The 10975-nt window shown below is 37.6% G+C and overlaps 1 protein-coding gene across 2 annotated transcripts in view; it reads right to left on the bottom strand.

The window, feature by feature from the left end:
- Positions 1-228: 228 nt before the first annotated feature.
- The window catches only part of SLC4A1AP (solute carrier family 4 member 1 adaptor protein), a 16065-nt gene continuing 5318 nt past the window's right edge, over positions 229-10975 (bottom strand). The window contains exons 8-14 of one of the 2 annotated variants that reach the window (XM_051782888.1): positions 7622-7811; positions 6664-6775; positions 5863-6106; positions 5012-5086; positions 3914-3984; positions 1680-1752; positions 229-455 (exon numbers count right to left, since the gene is read on the bottom strand). In XM_051782888.1, coding sequence (XP_051638848.1) covers positions 406-455; positions 1680-1752; positions 3914-3984; positions 5012-5086; positions 5863-6106; positions 6664-6775; positions 7622-7811 — 815 coding nt within the window. In that variant the 3' untranslated portion in view covers positions 229-405. The remainder of the gene's footprint in view (positions 456-1679; positions 1753-3913; positions 3985-5011; positions 5087-5862; positions 6107-6663; positions 6776-7621; positions 7812-10975) is intronic. The other variant, XM_051782889.1, reaches the window with a different exon arrangement.

Genomic DNA, 10975 nt, shown 5'->3' with positions numbered 1-10975 from the left:
CAGCAACCGCAGAAGCAAATCAGTAGTATTTCTTATTTTAATTGCATAAACCCAACATGAATAAATTTTATCAAGCCTGTAAGTACACTAAGGTGTATTCTTTTAATATTTTTTGTATACTTTTATTTACAAAAGAAAAAATGATCCTACAGTTTCAAACCAAATAAAAAATACAAGGCTAAAAAGTGGAAAAAGAAGCAGAACAACATGTGGGCTTTTTCTTTAAGAAAGTATCTGAAAGACAAACAAAGGACACACGGGGAGAGCTGAGCTAGAGCAGCTGCTGATGTCCTTGAATTTGAAACAGCATCTGAAAAACCAACTCTCTTATCCCTCACTTCACATGTAGTGAAAGAATCCAAAGTAGTCTCTCAAACCTCAGACGTCCTCTGGCGCACTTGAAGCTTAATAGCCGTATTTTTCATTGAGATGAGTCTTGCCATCACCGCTTTGACCTAACGGACAAAGAGGAAGAGGTGCATTATTCCTTTCCCCCTCTTACCTAAGAGAAATGTGTATCCAAGTACGAAACAGCCTCTAGGTAGCACCAGCCATGCAAGCACAAAGAGGATAAAAAGTCAGACTGCATTTTGCAATTCAATGCGCCTTTTGATTTATACTTATAATTCATTTTAACCTTACTAATAGTGTTAAGATTACATCATGTATCCCTGTTTTTGTGGCTGGTTTGTTGGGGTTTTTTGGTGTCCTCAATATGGCATCTTACAAGGTAAGTTCTACTACTAGCAGGCAGAGTGGGAAAACGGAGCTCCCTCTTACGGACACAGTTTGCTTGGCTATCCCAGACAGACCTCCAAGTTACTGAATCCAGTATTTTGTTCCAGTGGATTCATACGCCAGAGACATGCAGTCTTTTCATTGAAGGGTCATTCACCAGATTATAGCTTTCTTCAGTGAAATTTATTCTCATTTTTCTTATTCCCTCTGGAGCCTGCCTATATTATAAGCCTGCAACAGCCTTACAAAAATTATAGTAATGAATCTACCAAATGAAGACTCAGCTTTGAACTTACTACAAAAATCTCAAAGTATGAAAATGAATTTTTTATTTTTGAGAGACTGAAAATTCATTACACTGTTTAAGAATAACCTCTAAGCTAAAAACACCCTGGAACCAAAGTAAAAAAAAATCATTCAACTTTAACATATGTTGGATGCATGCATCCATTATTCAGTGCCTTCACCAAAACATTACCAAGACTTCTCTCCAAAAACCTGAGTCAATGATTGCATTCCAACTATTTTTGCAGTAACCTGCAAAGAAGACTTTTGGATTTCACTGACTTTTATGAAAACTGAGAATACTAACATTGCTGGAGCATTTATCCCTAGCGAAGGCTTGAGCATGTCTTTCAACTAGATTATCATACCACCATGTGTGAATGCAGTTAGCACTCTCAGGTGTTACAAAACTGAAAAACAAACTTTAGGTGTATCTGTCCATTGAGATGAAGCTACTACAGATATGGTCTGTATTTCACTGCAAGACCTGCATGGTCACAGAACAAACATGGAGCACAACATGCCAGAAAACATCAGGTTCTGAGTAAAGTATTCCTGAACGAACTTTTTCTCGAAGACTTACAAGGACACCCTGACTATGTACTAGGTAGATTCCTGAGTTATAATACTAAAATTGGTAAGGAAATGGTTGATACCTGCAGGAGGAATCCATATGCAGTAGTCTGGGTCATCATCTGGGTACTGTGAGGAAAAAAAAGGTTGTTGAACCTGCAAAAGGGGAAAAGATTTTTAAGGTGCTGCGCCCCTCCATCAATGTGTCACAGCCACTAAATCCTCACTAATTCAGAGACAAATACTGAAAGGTAAGGGTTATTTCCACAAGAGTTAGGGATAAAAACAATAACAGAGAAGAAAGATCAAACCCTCAAATAAATCCAGTTTATTCCCAGTAGAGTCACAGACTAATAGAAATACTGGTTAGAGGGGACCTCTGGAGGTCATCCAACCCAATTTCCTCCTCAAAAGAAGAACCTGTTCACTTCTGGACAGTTTATCTTGTCATCTTCATGTTTGGCAGTGCTGTTTGACACAGGATTTCTTTATGCAGGGGAAAGCTTTAGAGCAGGATTTTCAAGATGTGCTTTCCTGATTTCAATGCACAGTCCCACTGAAAACTTTGGGCTTACAGTGACTTTCAAACTGGAGTATGTAAAAGTTCATTTGTTACATAAGGACAACTTAAGTTTTCAGAAAGAATACTCATTTTTTTTCAGGTCTCATTGGTATCCTGAAATGTTTAAAGCAAACCAAAACAGGTCACTTATAATGCAATTGTTGACACAGCAATGTCTCTTTGTCCCTAGATTTTTAAGTTTTGTGACATCAGCATCATTTTCTCAACAACTTCTGTTTTCAACAACTGAAAGCAGCTATATAAAAAAGTCATGCAAGTGTAGAATGCAAGACTTAAGAGCTCAAAATATATCCAAGTTACTCAGCAATGATTTGCATTACTTCGTATTATCAGGACACAGTCTTAAGTCATGCAGTTGAAGTTTTCATTCCCTCAAAAACTTTCTTTCCCCAAAGTAACCTCTAAAACAGTTATTTTGGAAGACTAATGTTTTTCCAAAACATTAGTCTGCAGGGTTGAACAGTTTTTAAATATGGCTTGTGAAAATCACTTGAAAATTGTTTTTCCAGTTTTACATGATTCGAAGTTATTGAAATATTAAAAGAAAAAAAGAAAAAGCTGACTTCTGGTTGATATTTTCCATGCAAGATCTGAGCCCAAAGGCAACGACAGCATGTGGAAAAAGTGATTTGTGATGGGAGAAAGAATACATCTAAGCCATCTGGCACCTGGAGAACGCTCAGTGTTAGAGTGAACTCTCTGCTGATGAGAAATGCTGACTTGACTGTCTCAGCGTGAAAAACTGCCTTGTCCTCCCATATTCTTAAAAGTGGTATAACTTGGCCTTTAACAGTATAAATACACTCCTGATTTCTTAAGCATCTTTAGCAAGGCCAGCAACAAAGGACAATTCTAAAGACTGTGCCTACCCACGCCCTGGGTCCTCCACCTGGACTAACAAAGCAGCAGTTACTACACACAGTCTGCTGGGAGTCAAGTTTATTTCAGTAAGTGCTGCAGGGCTAAAATTAGATGATTACCACAAAGAAATTGTCATAATGGTCAGAACTCATGGCCCACCAAGTACAGTCATCTCCTCTGATTGCAGCCAGTAGAAGAACAGGGTTCACTCTAAAGGGAAGAACTTCACAATAAGAATTAGGCTCAGAGCATGCTGCCAGAGAACATCCTTCCCTGCTCTAGGAACACTTGCCTGAATTCCAGAATATGCAAAGCTCATATACTTTACAATTTAATACAGATTTTATAAACATTGTCTGGTACATCCACCCAAATTTAGTGATAACTTGGTTGCAACAAACAATAATCTCTTAGACTCATCTCTTCCCACATCTTACAGAGAAGAATGAGGTTTGATATAGACTAGTTACAACTTTAGTACAGCATGTTGAGTCAGCCAATACATGTTTCCCAGACTACTCTCCAAGGGAAATTTTGTAATGACATTCCAAAGCACCTATGTTCCACAACACTCATGATACAGGAGAAGCAGCACTTAGTAACTGCCAAGTGAAAAGGTGAAAAAAATAAATTTGTGATTAAACAGAGAGCCTCTAGCATGCCTGAAATGCTGTGCTTTACCTTTTCATTGGAGACTCCAAAGTCTGTGTCGAATGGCAGTGTATAGTTCTACATTTGGGTCTTATTCAGCAGAAAAGCACTACTATCACTGAGTTATACTCCATCAATTTGTTACTATTTTGGTAAAAAAAAAGTCTAGTACATTATTTCCTGAAAGTCTTAACCTGCAGGAGTCATGGTGTGGTAACTGACCTTCCTTGAGCTATTGGTTTTCTTAACTTTCTCAGATGTCTCTTCAGGTTCCTTATTTACTGCCTCGGATACTGGGAAGAAAGCAGATTTGTTTTATGACACATCACAAATGATCAGTTCTACCAGAAATAAGTTTACAGGAAGTTCACATAAAAATTAATACATCCATAAGGAAATCCAAGACAGCTCACTGCAACACAGTTCATACTTGAGAATAATACTGCTGAACATCTCAGTGTTTTTCAAACATTTAAATTATGTTAAACACTCTGTTGGTCAGCTACCTGAATGCAGTTTAATAAGGTCCTCTTTAGTGTGATTCTTTAGTTAATGGCAGATGTTTATTTTCTGAAAGACACCATCTGTAATCACTGCAGTGATAATTTAGAAAGGAAGGAGCAGAAAATGTGCAGGACCAACGTGCTTTTAAAAAAAAAAAAACACCCTCACCTAAACATTAGAGTTACATGGGTGATAAGAATTCCTTGGTTTTCTACCACTTAGTCTGTGAAATATTGAGACTTATGGTTTAAGTCTGTGGGTGAAATGATGAGGACAGGACAACATTCTTAGGAGTCTAGAGTTATGAAAAAATAGTAAAGTCATACAGATCTCCTCCATGTTCAGTACACCTAATAGTCTTCATTTTGAAGATCTGACTTTTTGGATGTACATGCAAAAGGGTCATCTAGGTCATTAACAGATTATAACCCAATGTTATGTAATATTTGACACTTTATAAAAGATAAAGTTCTGTCCTTCTGTAGCATTAAGAGCTACTGCAAAAGAATAAGGGAAGCATTATCTTATTCTTCTTAATTAAAACAGTTTTTATTCTCAGGCTATTTTTTTTAAACAAAGGATCTCAAAGCAGTTATTGACTATGAAAAGCAAGGAGCACTGAAATACAGTGGAAGTGACCTGTCTCCACCATACAGTTATCACTTCCCAAGCAAAACACAATCCTTTATTTCAAGTCTGGATTCTTAGGGCTCTGCATTAGGCTTAGTTTCCTTTGACCCACATAAGACAGTAAGCCCTTTGGTCAGTTTCTAAACCCACATGCTCCTGTACAAGAGTCTAAATTATACTGCTCACCTTGAGATTTCTCTTGTGAAGGTCCCATCTGAGATTCATTCCTCAGTACCTTTGGCTCGGGCTGAAAATCAACCCCTGTAAAAGAAAAAAGAAAGAGATAGGTGGGCACTCTGCAGTAACTCATGAGCAGAGCACTAACATCCCCGAGACAAAGTACAGTGGGGAACTCTGAGTTACACTTGTCCTGGGAAGAACTCTTCTCTCAAAAGGCCTCCAAATTATTTCATCCACCAAGTCCATTGCAATACATTAAAGAAAAACCTGTGACCAGTTAAAACACTTCTCAAGAGCAACCTGTCCAGCATTAAGCCCAAAAGTTAGAATTTGCTTTCTGTTATCAAACATATTGTTTATTGAGAAACATCATTACTGAGCTGTCAGAAGCATCAAGCTGATATAGAAAAGGAGGAATATACAAAGATACAGGAATACATCTCTCCATTACCACTTTTAAAATTATTTTTCCTCCTTACAAATGGATCTGAAGCTTTGCAAAGACATTTTTTTTTTATTGAGTCACTTCCACTGCCAACAACACATTGTAGTAGTTTCCATATGGACAAACAATCTAGTGGAAACGGAGCTTATCAAAATAGGACCTTTTTTGCATCCAGGAGATTTATTCTATTTCACCAAAATGCAAGAAAGCCAAGTTTCATGCCAACTGCCAAGCAGAGTTTCAACTGGAATCATGTGAAACTTAGCTGCTGCCACACAGACTCTGGACTCATAGCAAAAAAACTTATGTAAAAGAAATGGGCTGGAGAACTGGTGACTCAAACATTAGGAGAAAAAATCAGCAGTAACAGACTCAACTTCATTACTGGAAAAAATCAAAAACAATGGTTTACCATCCTGAAGGGATTCTAGATTCTTGTTATTGCAAGGAGAACTATCAGGAGCATTAGTTTCTTTTCCTGTTTCTTCCTCTGTTGTCGTTTTCATTTCCAGCTTTGATGCTCTGCTGTTTACTGCATCTCCTTTTTGCTGCTCTTCCATTTCTTCCTCTTCCTCCTCCTCCTCCTCTTCTTCTGGTCCATCATCTTTCATTTTTAACAAGCTTTCAGGGATGTCTGGACGCTTAACAGGCAACTTCTGCAAGACAAAGAATAGAGGTAGATGTCACTCATTACAGGAGAAAGCACACATACTATTGTCAGAGACAGCTGGTAAGGAAACACTCTCAGGATGAAAAATAGGTTTAAAGGGAAAGTTATTAGTAGAGATGGAATATGAAAAAATATGTCCAGCCCATAAACAAGGAGTGCAGTCTTTTCATAAGAGGGACACTGGAAACTGAATCAGTCCTGGATATGATCTTGACTATAAGATCAAGCAAAACAAAAGGAAGTAAAGGACCAGCAGCTGAGATATAGCAGTGGTTCAGCCTGATGTCCCCAGACTGCCTCTACTTGATCCACTGCCTTTTGTCCACAGTTGTGTGACAAGGGCAAGGGCAAAGAATGGCAACTGCTGGCAGCAAACAATATCCAACAACCACTGCTTGCCACCCATGGACCTTTCCCTGCTACAGGCTGCACCTCCAAGCTGTTTCCATAGATGAGAAGACGTGGTTGCCTCCTACAGTCACCACAGTCTGAGAAGGTATCTGAGAAACAGCCACTGACTCGCAGCACTTGAGTCCAACTTACCCCTAGGCTTCCAGTTTTCAGTTTGAATTTGCTCCCCCCTTTCATTGCACCGAAGAGAGGCAGGTTCATCTTTTTAGGCTTGTTCTCTGTGTTCAGAGTGTAACTCCCACCCCTAATAAAAATTAGATACAAAGAAAAACAGTGCACAAAGTATCAAACAAGTCTTCTATATACAAACATAAAAAAAATAAATCTGCAAATTAGAAGTGGATATATAAAAATCCTTTTATTTCTCTCCCACTTGCAGCATCCAAGGAGGAAGCTGCAGGAGATGACTCCTCCATCCCACATTCATGTTGTAAAATTCAGATACTTGTCCTAACAGGAAGCAAAAAATAAACAAACAAGGAAAAAAAAAATCTGTATCACACAGATTTCCTCAAGTTCAACTGCATACGTACTTACATATGTATATAATATATATGTATATATAAAACCATATTTGGAGGCCAAATCTCAATTTAAGTGAATTAATTAAGTAATTAAATCTCTAATCAAGCTGCCACTAGTAAATGATGAACCCAGCACACACTCTCTTGAATTGCAGTAGTACTGCTGGGCAGTAGTTGAACAGCCACTACATTTGACTTCCAGACACATTTCAGAGAGTGAAAATGGGTTTCATGTTGTACATAGTATCTCTAAAATTCTTCAGTTTCTTTTGGATGCAGTTGGGAAAAAATTAAAGAAGCTGACACTATGCTTCCAATCCCTTTCCCACCTCATCCTGCCAGCTTGGGCTCATCTTATTCCAGTTTTGTGCATCTGTCTGAACTATAGATGTTGCAACAGCATGAAGGCACAGCGACTCTTTAAAGAGATGAGCCAGGTAGTTTGGTAGTTTTGGAAGGCTGTCCTGCTTTTGTGCTTGGAAAGCTGTCCATTTACTGGGCTTGCACAACTGCCCATGGATAACAACAAGAGAAAAAATACTTGGTTTATACTTTAGCTGACTTACTGAGGCTTCAGCTCAGGTAGTTCTGCAGGCTTGACAAGCTTTATTAACCCTTTCAGTCTCTGTTGCTCTTTCTTCAGTTCAAATGACCGCAAGTGAAGTTTTTTTCGTGCCACACTGTCTAAGGTGCATCCTGATTTTATTTCAGTCATGAATTCATCCAAGGAATCTTGAGCTGCTGGCTGGGACTGGACTATGTAAGATAAAGGGAAGATACATATTGTTATGGTGGGGAGATGAGAGCTGCACTCATGCGGTTCAGCCTTTAGAGAATGAGGTACATACAAACAACTATTCTTTCTGCAAAGTTTCTGTTAAAACATTGGTGATTGTTAGCCCTCGTAACATGAAAGCATTTCTCCTAACAAAAGCCTGAAAGTAAACTTTAATCCACTTACATAACAAAACCTCTCCTAAAACTGATAGTTTCCCTGTGAGTGTCTCTGTTCTAGATTGTTCATCTCCCTCCAAGATCTGCTCTCCCTCAAAAAGCAGCTTAGGGTTCTTTTTGTAGTCACAGACTAAAATAATCCCAGCTACAAGGAAACCTACACCACTGAATGGGGAATACCATTTTGGTTTTCCTGGAATATTAAAGCAGTAACATTTGGAAAACTCAAAATGAATCAACACATGATGCTGCCTCCTATCCCTGAAAGAGCGCATACAAAACCAAATTCATACATCTACCAAAATGTAGATGTAGATTTCATACATCATAAAATCTACCTTTGCTTTGATTGGATTTTCTAAAAAGAAAACACTGCTCTGTACTTGAAAAAGAGTAATGTCAGTCTTCCTACTCCACCTAATTTCAAATATTAACAATTCTATGCATATTTGACTAATTAAAACTCAGGAGATAAAACTAAATCTCTAAATTACTAAGAAAGATAAATACAGAATTCTAGCACATAGATTTCAAACAAAAGACTCACGAAAACTCCTTTCTTGGGTTTGAACACTGAGTTTTTATATGGTGTTCAAAAATAAATTGGAAGTAAATAAAGAAAAATGTTTTTGTCAGAATCTTAACAAGTCTTTTGACAGATAGTTTTCTATCTTTTAATATTATATGAAAAGTGGCAAATCCAGTATGTCTTTGCTGCCTTACAAGTGTTTCTCTATATATGCACAAGCATAATTATGTGATCAGTAAGTTATTTTCAGTTCAGCTTGAGCTAATTAAGTAGCACTTGAAATTTTAAATGCATACAAATAAAATAGTCTAAGTTATTCTAAACAGCACGTATTTGAGCAGTTTTACATGACTTAGATATTTAGAAGAAAGTCTAATACCACTCATGCTTACAAATGGACTCAATTGAAAAGGATACTTCTGATCTAAAAGAAAACAGTTTACCATTTGAAAATATATGAAAGCCGTAACAGTAACTGTTCAAAGTTATACAGAATTAAGAGGCTCTAAAAGATAAGAAAGGGTTGTAGCATTCACCTCCACGCAAGCATAAATGATGACAAAATGTCAAAAAAGACATTCTGACAGAAATACTGAAAAAGAATTACTTCTTTTTCCTCTTAACTATTTATTTGAACCAAGACAAAAAGCAACAATGGAAAAGTATTGCTAACAATCAGTCTGAAACTTCTAGCAGGCAGGAGCTGAGCAGAATGATTGATTTAAACATCAAATTTAAACATCAAATTACAAAAATACGATTTAGTGACTAGTCACGTAATTCAGAACAATTAAAGCTTCACAATTAAAGCCACAGCTCGCTGCTTTAGCTGCAGAACAGTGTAAGTGCTTCAGTCACTGAGTGATCCTCAGGGGCCAGATCACCCCCTCTTGCAAATCGGATTCTCTGCCTGATTCCACCAACAGTACAGGCTCACAGTTAGCATTTGCTATCTGTTGCAGCAGTTTTCTACACTACTGAAGTAAAATTTAACATTACTAGGAGGTGAATCAATCATGTCTATTATACTATATATCCCAGTGAAAAAAAGCTATAGGGCTATTTACTGCACCATCAACTTATTGATTATTTTCTTCTGAACAGGCAACCAAAGATGAGACTAAAGAGCTCTGTGTACTTGATCTGCATTAGGGTGCATCAGTGAATGAGAGATACCAAGTCAGTCCGCCAGTAATTAGTTCCGAAGAACCCCAGGAAACAATTTTTGAAATACTGAGATTTTTTTTAGACAACTACTTTATTTCTCCAAGTGCTTGGTAAAAGGTGTTGCAATTTAGCAGATGAAATTCCAATCCAATACTGAATTATACTGTACTGCAATACAAAGGCTTCAATTTTTTTCAAGGCTCTAAACTAGCTGTGCAACAGCCTGCAACTTACAAAAACACGATAACATAAATCAGCATTATATGGTGTTAGTAGAAGCATAGAAATGAACTGACTCTTCCTTGTCCCAGCCTCTACTACGATATGATTTAACAGTTGAGAGAACTGTTTCTCAACAGTTGTTGAAAAACAGTATCAGCAGAAACAAAGGCATCAGAACGTATGAAAGCTTGGAATTACACGTCTCAGACAATATAAGCATCAGTGCCTCTTGTCAGTCAATCCTAACTACTTGTCAAAACAGTCATGCTGAAAACAATTCCTTCAAATACACTCAACATGAGTTAGAATTCTTGGTGGAATGGTATAATCAATCACCACAAAAATGTTGATACAAATGAGTTTTGGTGTGGAGCTGAATTACCAAAAAGAAACATGGCCATGTAATGCACAAAACACAGCCCAGCTGTCACACTGCTGTTAGGCTCCTTGGAGAGAAACTCTTCTGACTAATACTGCAACCTTTATTAATGCCAACTCTGTTAAAAAGGTTTTTTATGAAGAACCAGCCTAAACACATTTCCTTTCTGCCTTCCTTTTACTCCAAAAGACATCATCAGTAACAGAAAGCAAAATGCAGTTATTTGTGTAGTATGCTTTTAAATGTAACTCACTTACAGACACAATCACTACCCCGGAAAGGCTCTGCCTTTGTACACAAAGGCATAATCCTAGAACCTGAATTAGATAGCAAATTCACTGAACATATGGGTTAAGTGTCAACTGCTTTGACTCTACATTTCTCTTTTCCCACCTTTCCTTTTTAAGGTGCATCTACAATGAGAGAAGTGAAATAAAAGATATTACCCTTTCTGTCAGTTTTTTCTTCTTCCCTTATAAATGCTTTTGAAGGGAGTGGAAAAGACACTGTTCCTCACTTTGGAAATTGGGTCAGTTCCACTAATACTGGCAGATAAACAGTGATAATACTCACCCTCTTAAAATCCAGGGGCTTGTACACTTGCCACCCTACTTTAACATAGATGCTGCTTGCTTTGGAAAAAGCTGCTTTCATTAGCAAGTGACCATA

This window comes from Manacus candei, unplaced genomic scaffold, assembly GCF_025592945.1.
Source record: "Manacus candei isolate 608988 ecotype Guabito, Panama unplaced genomic scaffold, ASM2559294v1 h1tg000017l, whole genome shotgun sequence".
Classification (NCBI taxonomy): domain Eukaryota; kingdom Metazoa; phylum Chordata; class Aves; order Passeriformes; family Pipridae; genus Manacus; species Manacus candei.
The sequence above is the reverse complement of the archived record's forward strand: the minus strand, read 5'-3'. Positions and strand labels throughout refer to the sequence as shown.